The following is a 25,760-nucleotide window of genomic DNA, read 5'->3' as shown; positions in this document are numbered from 1 at the left end:
TATAATCCATTTGTTTCATTCTATTTTTCGATGAGGTAAATTGTAGCTCTCACGTGACCCAATAAATCTGGTCGGACTGCAAAAACTGCCAGGCTAAGGTGAGGCCGACCAATTTTTTTTTACTGTCCTCAAGGTCAGGTATCCTACCATACAAGTTTCATTCTATTTTTCGATGAGGTTTTTTTTGATGAATTTTTGTCCAACGTTTTTGCCATTTGTACAAAATCTGCCAGGTTAAGCCTAGGCCGACCAAGTGCGTTGGAAGCTACTAAATGTCAGGTACCTCTACAGGGTAGGTATATTCTATTTTTTGATGAGGTTTGTTTCATGCAGCCGGCCACCGGACTATGTTTCATGCTGCCTCGAACATACCGCCGTAGTTCCTCTTGGGACCTTATTGGCTTGGAGTAAAATTTATCTTTTAAGTATCCCCAATAAAAAATCTAATGGGTTTGGGTCCGGGGAACGTTAGGCCATGCCACTGGTTCCAGTCGGCCGATCCATCTTCTTGGAGCTGGAACCACAGCAAGATGGCTGATCAGAACACTACGCTCGCGATGTCCGCGACCACCTCACACAGAAATTCCCAGATGGATCAGCCGATTGGGACCAGTGACATGGCCGTCGCGTTCCCCGCACCTATAGTTCGTTTTTTTTAGCATTAGAAAGAACTTGCAAGAAGGTAAGCGATTTTGACAAGTCTTTTAATTGAAAAACGCTTTTTAAAAATCATATTGAATACTTAATGAAAGCAGAAGAATATATATGATCGTATTAGATTCATAATTGTTACATATTTGCCGTAACTTATTTTTAAAATGTGTTTTTCAATTAAAAGACACATCAAGATTGTTTACCTTATTTCTAATGCTAAAAAAAACGAACTATAAACCCATTAGATTTTTTTCATTGGGAAGCTTAAAATGCTTAAAGATAAAGTTTACTCCAGGCCAATAAGGTCCCAAGAGTGGCCAAGAGGAACTACGGCGGCGTATGTTCGAGGCAGCACGAAACATATCCGAAATTAATTTGAGAAAATTAACTTGAAGTTTTACAAGATGGTGCCAAGCGTGCATACGAGCCGAGGAAAAGCAATTCGAGCACCTATTGTAAAATTATTTCAACCTACCCTTTCAAACTTGAACCTGTATTTTTTTCTTTGAACATTTATCAACTCAATGATATCCTTAAAAAGGGACGTAACCTTATATATATTATTATCTTAGCATAAATCGTTATTTTTACTAAGTAGCAACGGATTGCAGATTTCCTAGTTTTAACTTATTTTTTATGAGGCTTTCGAAAGATGATAATAATTCCTATTTTATTGCAGGAAGGTACATGTGTTATACCATTTAAGAATCTGCATAACATGCTCAACATTTTGACGTCATTTGCTCATTACTTTGCAAGAAATTTTTTTTCACGACAGGTGGTCAAAGTCGAAATTAATGTTTCGCTGTGAATTTAATTCAAGATTAAACCAGTACTTTTTTGCATTTTACATTGTTTATTGATAAAATACCTATTCTGTTATCTTAATTAACTATTCATGATGCCGTACACATGAAAAAAACTAACTTCGAGACCTTTCCGAGTGCACACTGGCACTAACTATGTTAAAAACGGTCAAAATACATGAAAAAACCTTAATTTGGCAATAACTCGAAAACCGTGACACTTTTACTGGGGTCATGTTAAGTTGGTTTGGGTCCTCTTGGCCTGGTCTACCTCCAGTGTCACTGTGACGTGTCACTTATGGGACACCCTGTATGTAAAAGCGGGGCGGGGCGCCGCCCGCAAAACGCGCCTATGTGACGGAGCCTTTAGGTATGTATGTACTAAAAGATATACCTAGTACCCAGTAGTGTAAGAGATGAAGGCGAAACGAATAACACGAAAATCTGGCCACTATTCTGGCACCACCACATACATAGCTCGGAAGGGACTTAGTGTTGGTAGGAGCTCGAGTCCTTTGAGTCTGAATTTGAAGACCTTACTCAGCTCGTTTTCACGAGACTTGGCGCTTAAAAAACTTCTTGGTCTTTTAAGTCCCGAGTCGAGTCTTTTTAAAAGCAACTCAAAAGGACTCGAGCCTCCGAATAAAGAATCCGTAAACAATTTTATAGGTATTTCCTAAATAACAGTAAATAAATTAGGCGTTATTGTATGATTTCTGTACATAATCTACGAATTTTACATAATTTGCATTTCGAAATTATTTGTAAAAAATATCGAGAGTTCTCTAAAAAGGACTCAAGTCTCTACAAAAGACTCGGGTATCTAACAAGTTGAAAAGAACTCAAGTTTAGACTTAATTTTAAGAATCTGAAAAACTGAGTCGAGTCCTGAAGCAGAGGACTCAAAGACTCGAGTCCAAACCAACACTAGAAGGGACTATTTAAAAATGGATGATCCTGACCACATTTTAAGGCCAACTTTTTGTATTTTTTTCACAACTTGCTTGCTTGAACCCACGACTGACCCACCCACATACGATTTGACACGATTGTATGTGAAGTATTGGGAAGACAGCGCATCTAGGATTTTTTTTTCAAGCCTCTAAGATCTGCCTTAGAACGCCATCTATTAAGTACAACAAGGAGATGCGCCGACGCCGCGCTATCCGATTCCGACACACGTTAGCATGATGAGTGTTACTCGTACAGCGCACGATATACAGATGGCGCTTAAATAAAAGTAATAACAGTTCACCGCATCACTCATAGATGGCGCTGTTATCTATTGCATAATCTGTAGCAAGTCACGAGATAAGTAATCACGTTACACACGAGTGAAGTGAAAACAAACGCAAGCGCAGGTGTTCTGTGTATGTAAACAACCTACAGTTATTCGGTATCGCAATCTGGACTGGAGTTTAGCAAACTGTACAAAGTTTAATAAATTGCAATGTTTATTCAAATCTTGCATTATGTAACTGTACCAGGGTTTAAAGCGATGCTGGATGCAGCTGGACAAGTGCGAGTCGGACTCGCCCACCGAGGGTTCCGTACTTTTTAATATTTGTTGTTATAGCGGCAACAGAAATACATACATCATCTGTGAAAATTTAAACTGTCTAGCTATCACGGTTCATGAGATACAGCCTGGTGACAGACCGACGGACAGACGGACAGCGGAGTCTTAGTAATAGGGTCCCGTTTTTACCCTATGGGTACGGGCTGTGTGTCTCATGAACCGCGATACATTTGAAATTTTCACATATGATGTTGTATATCTGTTGCCGCTGTAACAACAAATACTAAAAACAGATTAAAATAAATATTTAAGTGTAGTGTTTTTTTTGCTGTTTTTTGCGTAACGGTACGGAACCCTTCGTGCGTGAGTCCGACTCGCACTTGGCCGGTATTTTTTAAATAAATGAGTCTTACCTCGGCCCAGAAGCAGACGATGAGCGAAGAGCCAGACAGGAGCAATGGATAGTAAGCGGAGAGAAGACTCGTCGCCCAGCCCTCTTGGAACGCTGACTGTTGGCAAAAAACAATACATAGTTAATAACAATCTTCAACAAAAAAGGTACCACTATACAGGGCATTTTTTCAACAACTAGCCATATTGTGCGAGGTGATGAGGTAGGCCATACTGACCATACCGTAATCGCAAAAAAATTATTGGTAGTTTCATACATTTTTATATTTGAAAATTTTATATTTTCTAATGTATTTTAATTGAATTTAATTGATATATAATTTTTAATGTAATTTAATATTAATTTATGGTTTTTTAAGACAGTTATTTCTCAAAAGATTTACATAAATCACTTACTGAGAAAACAATAATCTTGCTTAAGGCGCTCTTATACTCGAGTTTTACGTTTTCAAGGGGGTGAAGCAGACGCGTGGTAGAACGGGCAGGCGGGCGCCCCGCGCGGCGCACCGCACCATTCCCGCGCAGCACGTCTACGTCCTTATTCTGACGACATCGGTATTCTGAATTGTCAGTTCCGGGATTTTTTCCGGCAATTAATATTGAATAAGATTTATTAGCAAATTCGAATTTTGATGAGTACTTAATGAAATTAAAAATGGTAGGTAAGACGGTGAGTGTAAATAATTATTAATTATATATACAATATGAGTGTATACCGCGACAAACTGAGAATCTAATCAAATGATACCAAATTATTATGAGACAAATAATAGTTCTTACTAATAGACATTAAAAATGTAATAGAGCTAGACCAAGAAAAGTCTGCAACGATTTTGATTGCACACGCAGTGCAAGTGTTATTTTAAACGTCAAACTTCTATGAAATTATGTATAACACTTGCACTGCCTATGCTATCAAAATCGTTGCAGACTTGGTCTAACTCTAGCAGTCAATTTCGGGCAAGTAGGTAGTGAAAATAAGGAAGAATACTAGCAAAGCTAAGATAATTTAGCTATCTTCACAAAAAGAATTATAACAATTTATACCTCTAACTGTAATACTTACTATTTTTCTAATTTTGAATTGACGAGTAAAAGTCAAGCATTTAAAGATTGTAATGACAAAAAACACTTCTACTTCGACATTCGAGTTAGTTAATAGCTCAAGAAAATAAAAAAAATCTGCGGAAATAATTCGTATAATTTTGAAAATTGGCACAGTTATACCTTGTGGTGTCCAGATAACCATACTTAATGTCCTCGAGCTTAGCGGGTGTGCTGAGGGTGTAGGGGGGAGGGGGGTGAAGGTACCTTTTTCATATTTTTGCTCATATCTCGAATATCTGTACGAATAGCATAGGTACAAAACAATAACAAAAGTTTTAACATAAAATTTCCTACAAATTTGGATCTTTTTATTTTTACGTTACGATCAATACTTTAGGGTTGTTAAAGTTAACAAAGAGATAAAAAGTTGATTTAAGAAAACGTTTCGTCGTTTCAAATATTGATCCTAGAGAAAAGTGTTATGTTTTTCGTAGAAAATTGTATGCTGATTATTTATTTACAAGAACATTAAAAACTTATTTTGCTATGAGCCTTATTTTACGAATCATTTACGAAAACCTAAAAATAGGGACCTGGAAATTGATTCTAATTAACTTACCCCCTTTAATACCTCTTTAAATATTGATCGTAGCGCAAAAGTGTAAAGAACCTTTTTTGTGGACAATTTTATGTTCAATATTTATGTATAATATTTTTTTGCAACGGGCCACCGTTTACGAGTTATTTACGAAAAACTAAAAAAAAGTGACCTGTGAACTGATTGTAATTAACTTTCTTCCTTTAATATCGTTTTAAATTTGATCCTAGAGAAAAAAAGTTCAAGATGTTTTTGGAGAAAATTTTATGTAAATTATTTATTAATTAAAACCTATTTTGCTATGGGACACCGTTTACGAGTTATTTACAAAAAACTAAAAAGGGACTTTAAAGTTGATTATAATTAACTTACCCGCTGCTTTGTCTTTTTTAATATTGATCCTAGCGAAAAGTTCTACATGTTTAGTAGGAAATTTTATGTTTATTATTTATGTATAAGATGCAATGAGTCATACTTTTCAAATTATTAACGAAAACATACAAACAATGAACCTTAGAATTTATTATAATTAACTTTCCTTCTTTATTATCTTTTTGAATATTGATCCCTGCGAAAAGTGTACTGAATCTTTTTGGTACAAAATTTTGTGTAGATTATTAACGTTTTATAACATTTTTTGATATTGGCCACCATTTACGATTTATTTACGAAAATCTAAAAAAGGGGACCTTAGAATTGATTATAATTGAATTTCCCGCGTTAATATCTCTTTGAATATTGATCCTAGCAAAAAATTGTACTAAATCTTTCTTGTAGGCAATTTTATGCAGATTACTTATGTCATAGAATATTTTTTGCTATGCGCCACCGTTTAAGAGTTATTTACGAAAAGTTAAAAAAAGGGTCCTTTAATATCAAATATCTCACTTCCGGTCAAGAATTCGATCAAGCAACCAGCAATTTCGGATTCAGCGGGGTCTAATTAGGTTAAAAAACCCGGTTGCCAAAAAGTAATACGATTTGCCAATTGAAATCGATTTTATGAAAAATATGACCAGTCTAAAATATTTGAATCCTGTATATCTATGTTTAAAAATTATTCAATTTGATTAATTTTATAGCCTTTTAAAATATGTTTACACAATTTATCAATCGTGACTGAATTCCGGATTGGTTAGATGGGTGTGTGCCTTTGCTGCCCAACTTGCTATAAAATGACAATATGACGGACGAATGTCTGAAATGTCACCGTATTTAAGAATTATTTTGCTTTTCTTCGCAAGTATGTTGAAAAACATTGTGTGTATAACATATTTGCATATTTATACTGTGATTACCCATTTTATGAAACGTCCGCTAAACTAGCATAGGTCCGACGCTGACAGTGGTCACGGGCGTACTGGCGTGAGGAATGGGCGCAAGGTATTGCCGCGTAGGATGTAATTTAGTAGGCAAAATGTTGAATTCATCAAATGATGAATGAAAAAATTAACGTATCGATAAAAGGACAAGCAATAATGAAGATTTACTTAAAAGCTATCGACTGAAGTAAGTTTCATATACATTTTCGTCGTAGTACTTCTAACATAAGGAAATAAAGACAGTGTTAGGCATGTTTTCAACTTAAGATTCTATCGAGAAAATAATGAGCCGTCGTGTTTCTGACAAGCAATAACGTAGTTCAAGGACTGAAGTTATACATACTAGAAAATAATGCATGAAATCCTTGTAAAAGTCTGTAAATATGGTGACAAAAAATTTACTACACACCGCGCCTTAAATCTAATTCTTATTAGGTTTTCTAATCATTTATTTACATACAATATATATACAGTGGTACTACTAAACGAAATTAATAACCAGCTTAAATCTAAAATAGGCCCTTGAGGCATTGTACCAAGGATGCTGGCGGCATTTCCTCACTGTATCGCGATTAATGATCCAAAGGACTCGAGCCTTTTAGCTCTTTTTTTAGGGCTCGCCTCATTTCTTGACGCCTAAAAGGCTAAAAGCCTATTTAGCTCTTTAGGCCCCGAGCCTAGTTCTATTTAAGATCCTAGACTCTTGGGGCTAATAACCTTATTAAGCCCGGCCAGCCGATCGGGGGCTAAAGAGCTAAATAGGCTTTTTTTTAGGGGCTTAATAAGGTTATTAGCCCCAAGATTCTAGGCTCTTAAATAGAACTAGGCTCGGGGGCTAAAGAGCTAAATAGGCTTTTAGCCTTTTAGGCGTCAAGAGATGAGGCGAGCCCTAAAAAAAGAGCTCCAAAGGCTCGAGTCTTTTGGATCCTTTTATACATAAGTCAAAATGACAGATAAAGACAAATGATTATTAGCTAATTGAGGTTTGTAGCGCGTTCATGAATAAGGCGTTTAACCTCTAGCCGGTACTAAGTATTGTGAAATTTACAATACAGTTATACCTCATTTGATTTGCAACTTTATTATTTGGCCAATAAGAGTGCTTTTATTTACTACTTAAAGGTGACACGAAATAGGCCTCGCGTATGAGATGAGCAAGGCAAAAACGCGACGAGGAGGTAAAGCATATCTCATCATCATCATCTGAGTGGCGATCTTGCAGGCTCTAAGCAAAGACATATGTAACTCCGTATAAGATGAATAAAGTCTAAGGAAAAAACGTGCCTCGCAAGTCAAGAAAAAGTCATTCTCGGACAGATGGCGCATACACCTTTGGCCTATCCTCGACTAGATGGCGGTGACGACACCGTTTCATATTTAACAATTTTAACACATAGGTATCAGTGAATGAACATGGGTTAAAATGATATAAAAATAATAAAATCATTTATCCATATATATTAATTTTTTGATAGTTTTATACGTTTTCATTTTGAGTTTTGGTCGTGTGTCGATAGATGGCAGTAAATTTACTGTGAATACAAAATTTACTATGACAGGACCCCTCTATACTATCTATTCTCTTTGCTCTAAGGCGTCTGAATTACTCGCTTACTCGCTAGATGGCGCTGTACCGTGCGTGTAAAATCCTACTTGGCGCCATTAATTATTTTCCGGAAAACATGACCCCTGGCCGTTAATGAACATTGCCACAGACTAATAAAATAATACATAAATGGCTAATCCCCTTGCTTTTTACTACAAACAGGTGACACGAAGTAGGCCCCGCGTATGAGCGAGGCGAGGAACGCGACAAGGTACAGCATCTTGAGTGGAAAGCATTCAGGCTCTGAGGAAGGTGCCTGAATTACCCGCTAGATGTCGCTGTACCGTGCGTGAAAAATCCTACATAGCGCAGATCGCGCTGTTAAGATCTTTCACTGAGACCTCTGGCCGGTGCTGAGTACCTATTGTTTAACTTTTATAACAGTTATACCTCAGATGATTTGAAACCTTATTGTATGGTGAATACGCGTGCTTTTAGGATCTTTATCTTTACTCACAGGTGACACGAAGTAGGCCCCGCGTATGAGCGAGGCGAGGAACGCGACGAGGTACAGCATCTTCTGAGTGGTGACCTTGCAGGCCCTAAGGAAGGTGGGCGCCTTGAGTCTTCTGTACTCCGACACTATGCATATCGTTAGTTGCACGGCGCACACGAAGGCGACTAGGAGGAACACGCCGCCGATACCTGAAAGAGTGCAAAGGTTTTTTATTAAATTTTTTTGGTTGTAATTTTGAACAGTAGGCTAAGTTCCAAAGTGCAGACAAGTCGATAGGCCCCGTGCATGAACTATAGGGGGCAGCATAGGAGCCGTCAGATTTATTGCGCGAGGCGTTAATCAATCAATCAATCAATCATTTATTTCAGGCATAAAACCCATATAATTTGTTAGTAATACAATATAAATTAATCTTAATATGCTAATGTTAGTACCTAAGTACAAAATTAAAATAGAATAAATTAAAGTAGAAATAATAATACTAAAATATCTTATTTAATAAATCAAAGACTGCCACATTCCAAACCACTTCCAAACACTACCGCTGTACGTGCATCAGCATCCAGTGGTGTTGGAACGGGCAGTCTAGCCTCTCGGCCAGCACACGTAGCAAGCTGTTGGAGCTACCGCGCAACCGCCGCATCAGTGAGGCAGTACGCTTCCGCATTATGGCGTGAAAGCCATCGGTTCGAGCCTCCGCGAACATACCTGATGCACTGCAGAAGCGCGGCAGACCCAACAGTATCCGGAAAGCATTATTATACTAATGTTAATGGGTCGTTTATGCTTCCGATGTAGCCCATGAGATAGCAGAGCCTACTATGTACAAGGAAACGTACCGACGAGAACGGTAGATGGTAGCACTTGCTTTGGCAATGTACAATTGTACTTTCATGTGCACATATGTTTCAGATTCAGGCCACAAGATGGCAGACCCTCCAACGCGCATGGTCCCTATAGGCTTATGCCTTGGTCACGAAACGCAAGCTCCGAGGGTGCGCACTCGAAGTTGACGACTACTGCCATACTTTTGTTTTAATTTAACCAACTTGTACAGCGGTTTGTGGCTCTCGTGTTAGTAGCTCTCGTCACACGTTGCACAATCATTTCTGGCCCAGTCCAACTGATCACACAGGATCGCAACGAAGAGCCGCGTACACAAAAACTCCAGGCACATAAGTTTCAGAGATAGTCAAGCCTGCTCACCAGCTTGGTCACTCTGACCGCGTGAGTCACCACGGACATGACCGCCACGATCACTCCGTCTAGATTCTAGAATGTAACGTCGAAGATTTTTAAGGAGTTCATAAGTAAGTAATAAATAAATCAAATCCTGCTGCTTTGGTCTAACAGATGAAGGTTCCTTTCAAGCTGTCCCCACGTACTGTAGATATGCGTCTAATACTAGTTTACACGCGTGGTAAGGCATGTTGGGCCCGGTGCTCTCGTCGCAAGAGTACCAGATCTCGCAGAGGCAGGTGCCGTTGAGGCAGTTCCCGCGGCCGCTACAGCCCTCGCTGACCTCGCTGTACTACGAACATGTCTATGTTTACTCACATGCGTGGTAAGGCATGTTGGGTCCGGCGCACTCGTCGCCCGAGTACCGGATCTCGCAGAGGCAGGTGCCGTTGCGTTGAGGCAGTCCCCGCGGCCGCTGCAGCCCTCGCTGTACTATAGACATGTCTATATTTAGTGTTTACTCACATGCATGGTAAGGCATGTTGGGCCCGGCGCACTCGTCGCCCGAGTACCGGATCTCGCAGAGGCAGGTGCCGTTGAGGCAGTCCCCGCGGCCGCTGCAGCCGAGCGCGCAGCCCGCGCCGCGCGCCGCCGCCGCCATTACCGCGTCGGCGTAGTACGCCAGGATGGAGCGCATGTTATACGCAGCGACGGACACCGTCGCTCGCTCTCACTGGAAAAGATGAAGGTAACTTTGAGTGATAGGCGCTGGTGTGCAAACTGAGTGGACGCTAAAACAAGGCGGCACGGCGAACTAATGCAATCGTATACGAGCCGCCTCTCTCAGTGGACCCTTGGAAGATTGACGCCAGCATGCCGTACATTAACTTATGGTCCCACGCTGGCTGTACTGTGGCTGTGTGGCTTGCTTTATGTACTGTAAAGCTTTTTTCATCACACTTGCTCGGAAAAGATGTATTTACACGTAGGGCTTGCGGGCGGGAAATTGAAATTTTCGCCCTAGGGCGGAAAAAATCTTTTCCGAGCAAGTGTGATGAAAAACACTTATTTACACGTAGGGCTTGCGGGCGGAAAAGATTTTTTCCGCCCTAGGGCGGAAAAGTGTTTTATACAGAAGTTTGTTTTTATTAATTCTCCTTTTTTTCCTTACAAGTGTGATGAAAAACATTGTGTGTGCCACGGGCGGTAAAGAAATTCCGAACTCGTGAACATTTTAAGCCCTCGCTTCGCGTCGGGCTTAAAATTGACACTCGTTCGTAATTTCTTATTTCCCGCCCTTAATACACAATGTACTATTACAGTACATATGGTGCTACTTTACCGCCCTAGGGCGGGATTAAGCCCAATACGTGCCTATGTCAAAAAATCTAAGGGCCATATGTACTATAAAACGTTGTACAATACACGTGCGAATTTTCTACTTTTTGCACTTGTATTACGTAATGTACTATTACAGTACATCTGGTGCTACATTACGACACCGGTGCTATAATAAGCACATTACGTAACTACTCGAACCTGTTCATTAATCCTTATTTTAAAGAGTAAAACACGTGAGATTCAATTTTTTAGGGCAATAGTTGCGACTTTTCTACAAAAACAATGTCTGTGCTGTATTGATAGTTTATCCCATATTATATTTATTTTGATCTCCAAATGAATCATTAAAATCACATATTTTCACTTCCTGAGATAATGTTTATCTACGTAAGTGTAAATATCGTTATTTATCGTGATAAAATAAAGTGATATAAGTAGCTAATAGATTATCATAACCGAATCAGACGGTTATGACTTTATATAAGTAGTTTATATATAATTTATCGTTCTGTCCGAGTGTAGGTCCGCGCCAGTTAGCATTGCTCATACTATTTTTCGTTAACCCGCTCCGTGCAACCGCGCCAGCGCGGACGCCCATAGATTCAGAGGGCCTACAGCGAACCACGTTCGACGTGTTGCCTTGCCTCTGTCGCACTTGTAAATTCGTACGTAAGTGTGACGGGGAGGCAACACGCGGGCGGGTAGGCCCTCAGGATCCCTTACAAACACACAAACATTCGCACGGACATAAACACGCGCTTGCGCAACAGCTGACACGGACGGACGCGAGGTCAACGCACCGCGGGTATAATTGGACATGGCCATTTTAATTTAGTCTTTCAGGGAATATTGTCCCGAGCCAGTTGGGGAACACTTAACGGTGGTCCACTTTCGGGTTCTATATGTCAATCGAGTGGATCAACTATTATTGTTCATGGTTCGAAAGGATAATTATCAATGATAGTTATCTTGATAATTATCGTGATATTTATGCCTGAATTATCTATTTGATAATAACCTAAAATTTATAAAATGCGGTATGTTTAAAATGTTTAAAAACAATGTTGAGATTTGCGCATATGTATGATGACTTGATGAGTTTCCGAACGTGCCTGGGGGCCGATTTTTGAGTTTCGACCGCTCGATTTCGTGTATTTCGTTCAATAATATCTCCAGTACCCGGCATTTAAATTCTACTAATAGAATTTAAAACGAGTGGTCAATGCCACTCGATTCCCAATTTCTATCGCTCGTATTTCAAAAATTTGCATTTCGCTGTTTTCCACCGATTTTCGAGTGACGAAATTCAAAAATCGGCCCCCTGAACGCCCCAAGGACGAATAAAAAAAATCATTATTTTTTACTATCAAAGAATTCAAAGAAAATAAATATAGCACCATGCATACCTGGAATAATTATCCGATATTTATCGGAAAATTATCATTATCTGGATACACTACTCCCTACATTACATGATCAACTATTTGTTGTTATTATTTTCTCCTCTCAGATTGTGCGACTTACAAGTTTCAATAAGGAGGTCGTTGGTTCAAACTGTTTTCATTGCTCGGCCAGTTTACTCTTTACTCTGTTGTTTACACGATATATGTCAACGATGTAAACATTGTAAACTGTAAGCTGTAACCACCTGGACCGGAAACGTGTTCCGTCATGTATAAAACACGAATCGGCCGTTTGAATGGAACAAAGGAATGATCAAATAATGCAAGCATTTCAAACTGACCCAGTTTATTTGTATGCCAGAGTTGAATTGGGCGAGGCATTTGGACACAGATGGGACACAGACACAGTCAGATGGACCGAAATGTTAACGGATTGGTGGCTGCTTCCAGCAGAAAGAAGGGGCTGGCCCCAATGGTCACTATTGTCACTAAAGAGGATGCCGAATACTGTTCGAATAGGGAATATTACGCAAAACTCTGCGTAGGGGAGGGGGCGGCACTAGAGTCTGGCTAGCCAAAAATTGTTGACAGATATTTCGTTGTTGTATCACCAATTGTCTATGATTTAAAAAAAAGGTAAAAGTCAGTTGTCAATTTATGTCATTCATTCAAATTGTTTGCGGTTTATAAGGGGTTTATTTTAAATAATATTAATAATGTCTATACTGAGTGAGGTTCGCAATAGTATTTTATACAATCGTGATATAATAGAGAGGTTTTCAGTCGAGTACCGTGTTTAGACAACGAAGCTTGCTGAGTTGTCTCAGTAAGGTACGAGATTGAAAAGCTTGATTATATCACAATTGTATACAATACTTTTTCTACTCGTCAACAAAAATAATACTTTTAACTAGTAGAAACATTAAGGGTCGGTTGCACCAAACTGTTCGTATCGTTAAAGAGTTCGCTAAATTTTTATGTATGGAAAGTTTCATAGCAAAGCGCCGGGGCGCGCCGGCTGACGTTGATCAGTCTGTCAAATGTGGTTGGTGCAACTGGCCCTTAGGTAAACAAACCAAAAGTATACAGCAACAGGAACAGCCGCGATACCTTCATGTCCTTCATACTCGTAACACGCGACCCGGCCGCCGCGCCCCGCGCCCCACGGCGGGTTGGTCAACGACACCTTCTCGTAACTCATGAGGCCCTGGTACTTGCTCCGCGCTAAACTCAATTTTTAGACAGTTTTTTCTTGATTTTGGCCACCGTAGCCTATGGAGACTAACAAGCAACGCTAAGTGGTTTTCGTAGTCAATGGATGTAGCTATATTAAGGGTGTCACATGCGCGTTTCTGACTTATGAACCAATTGTTTCTACTATACAACCTAAAATAAATAATTGAGCTATGGTTTTGTTTCGTCGTCTTGATCGCGGCGAGCTGTGATTGGTCAATTTCATTATAGTTGACTAAACTGTATCGAAATGAATATTATAGTTGAGTTGGGAGCCCACACATTAAAAACTATTATTTAAGCTCGTAAATAATTACGACAATGTGCGAAGTCGACGTGTAGCGTTGTAGAACGAAAAACTGCAATGTTTACAACTCCTAAACAAATGTAAACATATTAGGAGGTTGGTGCTCTATAAATATTTTCTCAAAAATGGACGGCAAAGTCGACTTTGCCGTTTAAAAAATAGGTTGCGAAGCGCGTAGTTTATGGTCAATCAAAAATTAAAAAGTTAAAAACATTGCAGCCTCGATTTTGGGACTGCAATGTTGCATACAAATTCCATTATTTGTCGAGTTCCAAACTTTTTAAAAGTTTAAATGGCCATATCAAATGAAGGCACAGGCCCATTAAACAGCCGAACAGAAGATTAGTACCGCGACTATTTAGCTGTCTCAAATAGGTTGGCGTATTTTCGGCAGAAAAATACACTTCTATTTTTTTATTAAAAAAATAAAAAGGCGGCAAAGCTAATTTTTTCAATTGTTTCTACTTTTTTCTGTGAAAATATATACGTAAGAAAGTTGCTTTTGTAAAATATTTCTATGATATTAAATTTCTTGCACCATTTTTGAGAAAAGCACTATATATGACTCGGCTGGAAGGCTACTTGCTGGCTTCGGATTCAATTAAACGGACTCCCAAGGTCGTCCGTTTAAAACGAATCCTCAGCCTGCAAGTAGCTACTTCCGAGCCTCGACAATAATGTACTATTTGATACTTAGCATTTAGCATATTTGGCATACTTAGTACTTATGTATTTTTTGGTGATGGATTAATATTACGGTATTATTTACACTACATTTCATTTTTCGCCTTGTTACAATGGACTGGTATATGGTAAGAAAGTGTTAACATATGTGTTTATCGTTGACTGTACTTTACATAGTGGTAGAAATTATGTGAGCTGACTTTGAGTGCACGTCAACGTATATTTAACTTATATCCTTAGATACCTTACGTGTGCACAGAAAATCAAAAATATTTTCTAGTATCAAAACTATAATTCCTACTACACAAAGTGTGACCAGCCCAAGATTTTTTGAATTTCCCGCCAAACATTTGTGTAATATTTCAGTAGCCAGACTCTAGCACATACTGAGGGCCTACCGCGAAACACGAAATCGAAGTTTCGTTATCTGCCTCTCTATCACTCTTGCACATTTGAGCGATCAAGATGCAGATAACGAAATTTCGATTTTCGCGTTTCCCGGTAGGCCCGCTGTAAACAAACCGCCTTGATTTATCAAAGTTATAATGAAAACTTGTCAAAAAACTGTTTAAGGCATAGTATGTATAAGTTACTCTATGGTTTACAATAAGTGCTAGTGCTGCACTCTGATGGCAGAACATTGCAGTAATATTAGAACGCTAAAATGACAGAGAGAAACAGACAGACAGTACTTTAACCCTTTATACATAATATAGAGCAAGTATTTTATATGGTAAATAAATATTATAAGGACATTCTTACACAAATTCACTAAGTCCCACGGGAAGCTCAAGAAGGCTTGCGTTGTGTTGTGTAGCGACGAGCAGTCGAATCGTCCTTGGACACCCGCAACCCGCAACGCCAAAAGGGTTATAATATCAAGACTGGCAACTCCATACATCAGTTTTCTTACCAAAACGCGCGTTATTTCGCAGTCGATATCTAACGTCAAGTAGTGGAACTATTAGTACCCCTACTTGACACCAGATGTCACAAGTGTAGCTACTGACGATAAATGTACTACTAAAACAATTTACAACTAATATTATAAGCAGAAGGGCTTGAATAGTGGAGTTTTTTTTATCTATTCTTTACTGCGCACTCTACACCCGCATGGGCATTATGCAATTCCGCACAATGTAATCGGAAACCGGTCGACCTTGCGACCACGGTGCTAAAGTGTTGTATGGGAGCCTCTATTATCTATGATATAACGGTTATCATTAACACTAGAAAATTAAAATATAATAGTAATAACACCTACGTGTGATTGTAAACACGTGACGTCTGTGACCTATGTCAAACAGGCTGTAGTGTATTATTATTTATTATTATTATTCAGAGCCCACTGTGTCCCACTGCTGGGCAAAGGCCTCCCCCCTCTTCCTCCACTCGTCTCTATTTAGTGCAATATCTGGCCAGCCTCTCAAGAAGGAGTCCAAGTTATCCCGCCATCGCCGACGAGGCCTGCCGGCTCCCCGGTTAGACTCGCGGGGCTCCCACTCTGTGGTTAACTTGGCCCACAAGTCGTCCGGCATTCGGCAGACATGACCAGCCCAGTCCCATTTTAACTTGGCCGCTTTCCGAGCTACGTCCATTATTCGAGGCTGTAGTGTAGCGACGCAATAAGTACAAAATGGTAAGGCCCACCATACAAAATTTCAAATATGTATTTAATTTGAATATTCTTGTGTAAATCAATTGAAATGAATTTCGTGTTTTGAAAAAGCAACGAAACAAAAAAGATGCTACTCTATTTGGATCATGAAAGGTTTTCATTAGAGATGGACCGATGGACGTCATAATTTCATAGAAGTTTGACGTTTAAAATAACACTTGCACTGCGTGTGCTATCAAAATCGTTGCAGACACGGTCTAACTCTAGTAAACTATTTATCTGTGGCCGTTATTTTAAACTTAGACACAAAAGCATGCCCTTCCATTAAAACCAAGGACTAACGTTCAAGTTTTTCCTTTTGCGCGCGTACGGCCACGTACAGAGACATGTTATGAATACATTACACGCAATATGAATAAGTTATATGAAAGATATCTTAAATTATATCTCATACTAGCGACCCACCGGTTAAAAAATTATTCACCGAAACCTTCCTCTATATAGAATCACTCTATTAATAGGTGAAACCGTATGAAAATCCGTTCAGTAGTTTCTGAGTTTATCGCGAACATACAAACACACAAGCAGACAGACGCGGCGGGGGACTTTGTTTTATAAGGTGTAGTGAGGTGCTTTATACCAGAGGGTCATACGCAGGTTTAGACTTCTATTTGTGTTTTCTCATACCAAAAATTAAGAATATCGGTAATACATGCCTACACATTTAAACGCTCAAAATTACGTCAGGAATGCCTTTTGTTGATGTAAATTGTGTATTAGAAGCAAGAATTTGGCTCAAGTGTCTAACTTTCGGGTACAACATAGCAGAGTTTTGATTTTCAGCCTAATCACAAACATAGTTCAAAGTTTGCGTTCAAATAACGTTGGTTACAATTTAGAATAATATATGTGGCTTTCCACAGGAGAGTCCTTATGCTTCAAGTGCAATAAGGACGTTTCCATCTGATAAAAACGTCCTTATTGCAGATGAAACATTAGGACCCTTCTCTGATGGAGAGGCACAAATCATTTGACAATATGATATGACCACCTCCTGACACAAAAATGCCACAGGAAAGTGCATTGAGAGAAAAAACTAACAAAAACACATTTAGAATTACAAAAATAAAACTTAATCCGGGGACAAGGAGAGTCAACTAATAGGAACAAATTGACTTTTGCAATTTCCATTTAGTAGGAAATACAACTTCTATATTTGTAATTTGAAGTATGCTAGAGTAATTTCAGAAATTTGGTTTTGTTATTCCGAGAGGTGCTTTAGCAATATCGGAGGTGATGACGTCATGGGTGAAAACTAACCGTTTTGTAATTCTAAGCGTGCTTTAGCAATATCGGAGACGATGACGTCATAGGTTTTACTAAACTGTACTGCGATTCCAAGCTAGCTGTTGTTATTCTAGAGATAATGACGTCACAGGCAAAAACTAAACTGTTTGCAATTCCTCCGCCCCTAGCAAACGGGCGCCGCGAGAGCATGTCGCGCGCGTGGTAGCTACCCGTCTCTATTTCTGTCTGTATGAATAAAAAAGCATTTGGTAGTATATCTCTGTACTAAAGAGGCACTATAAAAGCCTGTCGAGATATTCTACCCATTCCTTTCTTATTCATACAGTCAGAAAGAGACTAGTAGTTATTACGCACGCAACATGCTCTCGCGGCGCACCTGTGCTAGGGAGGTTGGAATTGCAAACAGTTTAGATTTACCTTTGATGTCATTATCACTAGAATAACAACAGCTAGCTCGAAGTTGCAGAACAATATATTCAAACTTTTGACATACACACGAAAAGTGCTATTTTAGACACTAGTGCGGGAAAATATGGCCATATGTACTGTAAATACTTTTTTAATACAGTTGCTCAAAAAGTGCTACTTTACGTAGCTGTTTAGCGTGCGGAAAGTTGGTTATCTCGAACTAGTGCTTTTTACTTTTCCAATTTTTTTAAATTTATACTTGTTCCAATTCACGACTACTTATTGACGAGTGTTAATATTAGTTTCCTTTAAACGTCGTAATCAGCATAAAAACCTACTGTTAATGTAAGAATATGAAAAATATACATATTTCATATTTTAATACTTACCTCTTCATCATTATAACACGTTTATTTTTTAATATTGAATATTGAAAATTCCGTTCTTAATAAGGTGTCTGAATGGAACGGAATAGCTGTCAAACGCCCATAGATATAATATACTTAAAGACGACGTCTAAGCGAGCTGTCACTGTTACCACTTTTGTTTAGTGTACGATTAACAATGTTTTACTTATTTTTTCGCAACTGTATTAAAAAACGTCGTTCGATACACGTGCGGAAATGTCATTCTTCACTCGTCCCGAGTCTTCCCACTCGCCTGCGGCTCGTGGCAAGATATCTCGGTACTCGTGAAGTAATGACATACCTTCCGCACTAGCATCGAAATGTACTATTATAAACTTTCCCATAATATTATTAAAAAATATATATAATGTTGAAAAATTTTGATTGGTTGAAACGCTCATAATTTTTGGCGCGAATTCGACAGAACAGTACGGTTACCATCAGTTTGTCACTGACATAAACGCCGTCGAGAACGTAATTTACTTTCTATACATCCCGTTTGCACTAATATGCGAGTGCGAGCGAGATGTATAGAAAGTAAATTACGTTCTCGACGGCGTTTATGTCAGTGACAAACTGATGGTAACCGTACTGATGACGATGACGTCACTCGGTGTGAATGCAATGCACTGACGTTTGCTAACTTAGTGGCGAGTCAGGTCATAATGCCATCTCTTTCAGTCTTGGTTGGTCTTAACAATTTGTTGAAACCAGTGACGTCACGTGACGTTTCGACTAATGGCGTTGCGTTTCGCTCACTAGCTTTTCGCGGGAAATTTTTGTAGTTTTTATTTATTATTTTAAGCAATTAAATGATAATTTAATAACGGAAATGCATTTGTAACATGATATAACGGCAACAAACATCCGAATAAAAAATATTTCGTTCAAATATAAACTTCATGCATGAGGCTAATTCATAGAATTTAAGCCAAATCTCATAGAACAAAACTAGAGACAGGGAAAACCTTGCCAACCCCATAGGAAGCTTTGAATCTGAATACGGGCGATTTCAATTGCTTTGCACAACACACACAAAACACGTGTGTGTGTACGAGACATAATTCATAGGTACCTAATACATCATAAGCGGGACGGGAGTAAAGAAAAGTGTAGAAAATCTTTTTCATTTCTCGGAGCAAACATGGCTCTACTATCAACTTTATATTAGAAAACATGTTCATACTTCATATTTGCGCGCTTCATGTGTTTATATAGAACCATACGAGTAAGTTACAAGCCAAGGGAAACTTGGCCTATCGACCTAGTGCTAGATCTGAACAGTTCAATGTTATGAACTATGTAGAGTTCGACACAAAATGAACCGTCTGATTTCACCTTTAACTTCAAACTCAGATAAATCCATCCTACACTCAACCACAGAATAAATAATAGTACTACGGTACAGAAGGACACTTCCTACAAAACCGAAGTCTAACAGCGATTCAGGGACGAATCATGTAATCCCGTTCTAATGTATGGCTCTATCCCTTGCGGATATTTAGGGTTGTCAAAATTCAAGTCATTATCTTTGGTCGTGCACGCAAAAGGACGTCAAGTGGTGCCAACCCTAATAATTGCTCGGAGCAATGCTGAGCCGAGCGGAGCCGAGTTTGCCCGAAAGGACGAGTGTCTCCCTACTGAATCAAGTCACGACTCAAATGAGCGATTGATGAATGAATGGTCACACAAACACACAAGTAAAACATGAAAATGGCGCTGACAGTTCCATATCTAATGCATGACGATTTGGGGTGACTTTAGCCTCTTATAATACAACAGCTGGCCCAATATTACAGGGTTCTATGTTACATTTTCAAGATAGTTGAAATTCGACTTAATGTCACTACGACAATGTTCAAATTTCAGGTCGATAAAAGTGAAACATAGAACCCTGTAATATTGGGCCAGCGAACAGCTACCTAGCGATAATCGTCTTTATCACGTGACACACACGATACAACGGTAGTACAGAGGGCCTACCGCGAACCACGTTCGATGTGTTGCCTCCCTGTCACACTTATGTACGAATTTACAAGTGTGACAGGGAGGCAACACGTCGAACGTTCGCGGTAGGCCCTCAGTACCCCACCTGTTTAAATCACCTTCAAAATATTCTCGAACTAATCTTAGACGTTGGAGATTGCCAAAACGAGCCAGAATTCTTGCCAAATTCACTGCCAAACTCTAAAATTTTGGCACAAATTTTTGATATGTCGCAGCGCTGTAGCAGAATTTTTTGCTTAACAACTTCTTCTAGTACAGAGTCATTAATTGATGAGCTATTTAGGGGTCAAGCCTACTTAGTTACTCGTAATACCTATTTGCACTATAAATGCCCAACGCAAGTGACGCAACCAAGGATATTTATTTTTTGAGGTAATATGACTTGTATATGTAGTATGTGGTAAATAGAGAACTAGAGAAAGTTATAATTATAAACATACTGCGCAGATATATCTAGGGCTGTGCTATAGTCATTACAACCAGATAACGCATATTATCACTACACCTTTTTAATATAAACCAAAGTCCCCCGACGCGTCTGTCTGGAATACTCTGGATGTGTGTTTGTATGTTCGCGATAAACTCAAAAACTACTGAACGGATTTTCATGCAGTTTTCACCAATCAATAGAGTGATTCTTGAGGAAGGTTTAGGTGTTCATTCAACCTGTATTATAACTTCAACTTAACTGATTTCATCTATTAAACATATAAAAAAACAGGTACCAGAGGAGAAAATGTACATTCTTATACAAAACCTGTGGACTATTGGAATTCAGTCGAATCAGCTGCATTACTACTTATAATTTGCTAACCCGTCCGAAGCCGGGGCGTATTAATTACAAATGGAAAAGTGAGTATTAACGCAAACCAAGGATATATTTTCTGAGCATAATATGACTTGTATACTTTTTAAGTCCATTTATTAAGTACGACCGTCGTTGTTAAAATCCGTTCAGTAGTTTTTGAGTTTATCGCGAACATAGGAAAACACACATCCAGAGTTATGTAGTATGTGGTAAATAGAGGTCTTTAGTTATAAACATATTGCGCAGATATATCTAGGGCATGTGCTAGAGTCATTACACCCAGATAACGCATAATATTTACGATATAATAACGCCTACGCGCGCATTAAATGAAATGCAAAGTGAAGCGAATATATGACTCGGTGTTCTGCTGAAAATTAAATTATCAAATCACTACACCTTATAAAACAAAGTCCAACGCCGCGTCTGTCTGTTACTACTGAACGGATTTTCATGCGGTTTTCGTTTTCACCAATCAATAGTGATTCTTGAGGAAGGTTTAGATGTGTAATTTCGTAACGTTTTGTGTTACCCGTGTGAAGCCAGGACGGGTCGCTAGTATAAAACATAAGGGCCACTTGCAAATTCCAGGGTTAGCCAAATAACAAGTTAACAGTACCGTTTTAACATTAACCCTGTATAAACGGGTTAACGGGTAACCCTGTAACGCGCAAGTGGCCTTTAGCGTTTATCCCGGTGAGTTCTCAGTTACCGCCTTTATTATTATTTCCTCCCGCGGACGTTTCGGCTGTGGAATGAGCTCTCTGCCAAGGTTTTCCTTGGGGCCTCAGTATGGGCAGGGCCGTCTGTAACTATGCTGGGGCCCTTGCGCACATATGAATTTGGAGCCTTTTTGGAAAGAAAAAAAAGCGAATTAAAGTAACATTTTTCTACTATGATCTACTATTTATTATGGGTAATCAAATATACTGTTACTGTCTGTCCTTCAGGGCCCCCCGAGGATGGCGGCCCTGGGCACGGGCCCCGTGTGCCCTTATTGTAAAGACGGTACTGAGTATCGGATTGTTCAATAAAAACTTTTTACAAAAAAAAGCAAACCGACTTCAAAAAGGATGAAATAAAATATTATCCTTTTTGTAGTCTATGCGTTACCAACTGATATGTTTGAAGTCGGTGCCAAGCCAAATTTTGAAGCATACCATGATTTTGGTGCGATTCGATAAGGATGTACCTACGTTGAATTGCCTTACACGACGACAATGAACGTACTTTCTGTAGGTACAGTCGACGTTAAAAATATGTTTACAGTTTTCGCCTTATTACAAAGGAGTAAGGTGCAAAAGTGTAAATATATCTTTGACGTCGATTGTATCTAAGAACACACCTCAGAACACACGATCAAACCTTCTTGGCGCAGTCTGTACCATGTTTGTCGGCACATTAGTGGAAATCCAATGCATTTTTTTTTCGTCGGTTTTTTTAAAGAGCATTTCTTACTAATGCTCGAACAGTCTATAGCACGCAAGTGTGAGATTGGGACTGAGTAATTTCCCGTCCCTTATCCAGAGGACTACATTTCAAAATATAAAACAATTTAAGAAATTTACCTTCTTGCTAAATTTCACCTAAAGCGGTTCAGTTTTTTAGCCATGAAAAGGCGACAAAGAGGCAGACAAAATTACTTACACATTTGTAATAGTTATTAGTGCAGTTCTAATGGGATTTATAGCTATAAAGCTGATTATTTTGACTGGTATTGTTACTACTTGGCGTGGCACCGACTTCAAACATATCAGTTGGTAACGCATAGACTACAAAAAGGATAATATTTTATTTCATCCTTTTTGAAGTCGGTTTGCTTTTTTTTGTAAAAAGTTTTTATTTTTCCATTTTTAGTTTTAACGCATTGTTAAGAGCGCGACGCATGAATGAAAAACAAGATCATGTTTAACACTAAATTCGTGTACCTATTACTTTAATAAATATGTATGTAATCAGGAATTTTCTCGAGTCCGTCTGGGAAATTATAATTCCTGTCACTACTACACTAAATCCATCCTCCGCCCCGCCACTGGCCCAATTCCTCAACGCCCCGATCACTTAACCTCACAGCGCATCAACCCCTGATCCAGGAACCCCTCGACCCTGAACCAGGAATTGTCTCGAGTCCGTCTGGGAAATTATAATTCCTGTCAACTAAATCCATCCGCCCGCCCCGCCACTGACCCAATCCCTTAGCCCCCCGATCACTCAACCTCACAGCACATCAACCCCTGATCCAGGAACCCCTCGATCCTGAACCAGCAACCCTTCAACCGCCATTCCCCGACCCGTTAATCTCTGACCCCTTAACTCCTAACCCTAACCCCCGAACAGTAGCCTTACCAGCTTACCACGAGTTTGACATTGATATATTCGCTAGCATGTGTGTAACTTTCTTCCCATGCATCTCGCTCGTACTAACCTTAGTGTGAGCGAGATGCATAAAAAGTTACATTTAGATGCATAAGACGTTAGCGAATATGTCAATGTCAAACTCGTGGTAAGGCTACAGTTGCAGTACATCAAATTGGTGGTTTTCGGAAGCAAATGCTCGAGTTACTTTAGAAAACCCCGAAATCACTTAACACGTGCCTTTAAAAATTGAGGAGTTCCCTCAATTCCTCATGGATTCCATCATCAGACCAGAACCAAAAATAATACGGAAACACCTTGGAGGTAACTTCTTCCAAACAAAAAAAGAATTACCCAAATCGGATCACAGGTGCCAGAGTAATCGCTGAACATACTTACATTTAAAGAAATCATCATCATTATCATCAAAATAATCATCATCATCAGGTCTATTTCATCAAATTAGTGGTTTTCGAGAGAAAATGCTCGAGTTGCTTAAGAAAACGCCCAAAACACCATGCATGTGCCTTTAAAAATTGAGGAGTTCCCTCAATTCCTCATGGATCCCATCATCAGAACAGAACCAAATTAAAATGGGACCAACTCGGAGGTAGCTCCTTTCAAACAAAAAAAGAATTACTCAAATCGGACTACGGATGTCGGAGTAATCGGTGAACGTACATAGAAAAAAAAAAAAAAAAAAAATAGCCACAACCGAATACAGAACCTCCTCCTTCTATGAAATTGAAGTCGGTTAAAAAAGGAGTGTACAGGTTTTTTAAGGGTCGGCAACGCGCATGTAATATATTACAACCATACGTCGGACTCCAGCGGTCATTTTCGTGGCATGTCAGAATGATAGGTAAGGTTCGCAAATCAATCAATTCACTTTCGAGTATTTGTACTTAGTATTTGGTACCTAGTATTTATAATGTGAAATTCCAAATATCATAGCAACTAACTGCGTTATTTATAAACGTACTTGGACTACACATAAGTCAAAATGTGTTTTTTAAGTGGCCACTTCAGTGGGCTATCATCAGTCATCACTTCAAAGAGTATTTACACATTAAAGATGAATAAATGATAACGGGTAACTAATTTAATTAACTATGTTACAAATACTAGGTACATTATAATACTCGTAAGTTAAGATTTTTTTGTAAACCTTACCTTGCCCTCAAACTGCCCCCTATAGTCCGACGTTTGATTACAACAGAAGCCATAGGCTACGCTGATTGCTTACCATCAGATGGGACGTATCGTATGCTTGTTTGCCATCAACGTGGTATTAAAAAAAATAGCAACTTCTGATGTTGACTGTACCTACATTAAAATAGCAAATCAAATGTCAATTTGACTGTACCTATTGACGATATTATGGTTGTGTACACATATTTATGCTGAATTTAACACATCGATATCATCGACCTTGACCGAAAGAAAACTATAGGCGTTGCCCGTTCTATGCAAAATAGCATCAACATAACGATTTTTATAAATTGAACTTTATGTATAAGACAATATGGTTGAAAATGGAGGAACTCTGTGGACTCAGTGGACTTAGTGCTTTTGGTTTAAATCAATTTTACAGTTTCACTAGTGAAAGTCACTCTGAAATTCATGGTCGCAAAATAATTCTGAATACGTTCAAAGACCAGAGCCGAACTAATAGATCTAAAATATACATTTTTTTTTTATTAGCCTATAGGAGTGTCCCACTGCTGGGCAAAGGCCTCCCCTCTTTCCCACCATTTGGTCCTATCCGATGCACACTCCCGCCACTCTTTACAAAATGTGTCAAGGTCGTCCCGCCATCTCCGTTTTGAAATCACGTTTTGTGTTTTGTGGTTCCGAAATATAAATATATATTTTTAGGAACAATAAAGAGTTTATACATTCCTACATACATATACTGTACATACATACAATTTTGCGTTAGCCCCTCCTAAGTAGCCTATTTATGAACACAACCCTTCACATGCCACGTCAATACCGTTATTGTTAGTCACTTGTCCAAGTATTATTACTTATTAGTCACTCGCCCAAGTACTTGTCTACTGAACCAGTCAGCAATGGTCCACTTACGATGTTTACAAACAAAACAACTGCCTATTAACAATCTAGGTTAACCGCGTGTTTAGGGCTCATCCATTAATTAGGTATAGTCACCTGCAATAATATGCTACACAACGAAGGCCGCAAAAATATCTGACACGATCTTATTTGTAGAGCCATAAGAGCGTGTCACATATTTTTGCGGCCTTCGAAGAGTAACATAT

At 39.0% G+C, this 25,760-nt stretch overlaps 1 protein-coding gene across 6 annotated transcripts in view; it reads right to left on the bottom strand.

Moving 5' to 3' along the window:
• LOC134800721 (uncharacterized) overlaps positions 1-25,760 on the bottom strand; it is a 94,489-nt gene that overhangs the window by 54,924 nt on the left and 13,805 nt on the right. For 3 of the 6 annotated variants that reach the window (XM_063773237.1, XM_063773239.1, XM_063773238.1), the window contains exons 2-4: positions 10,125-10,332; positions 8,421-8,608; positions 3,393-3,488 (exon numbers count right to left, since the gene is read on the bottom strand). In XM_063773237.1, the coding sequence (XP_063629307.1) occupies positions 3,393-3,488; positions 8,421-8,608; positions 10,125-10,296 (456 nt within the window). In that variant the 5' untranslated portion in view covers positions 10,297-10,332. Of the gene's footprint in view, positions 1-3,392; positions 3,489-8,123; positions 8,186-8,420; positions 8,609-9,833; positions 9,928-9,977; positions 10,074-10,124; positions 10,333-25,760 lie in introns of those variants that run through there. The other 3 variants (XM_063773241.1, XM_063773240.1, XM_063773242.1) reach the window with 3 other exon arrangements.

Source organism: Cydia splendana, chromosome 20 (genome assembly GCF_910591565.1).
Source record: "Cydia splendana chromosome 20, ilCydSple1.2, whole genome shotgun sequence".
NCBI lineage: Eukaryota > Metazoa > Arthropoda > Insecta > Lepidoptera > Tortricidae > Cydia > Cydia splendana.
Note: the sequence above shows the minus strand (reverse complement) of the source record. Positions and strands in the feature narration are given on the sequence as shown.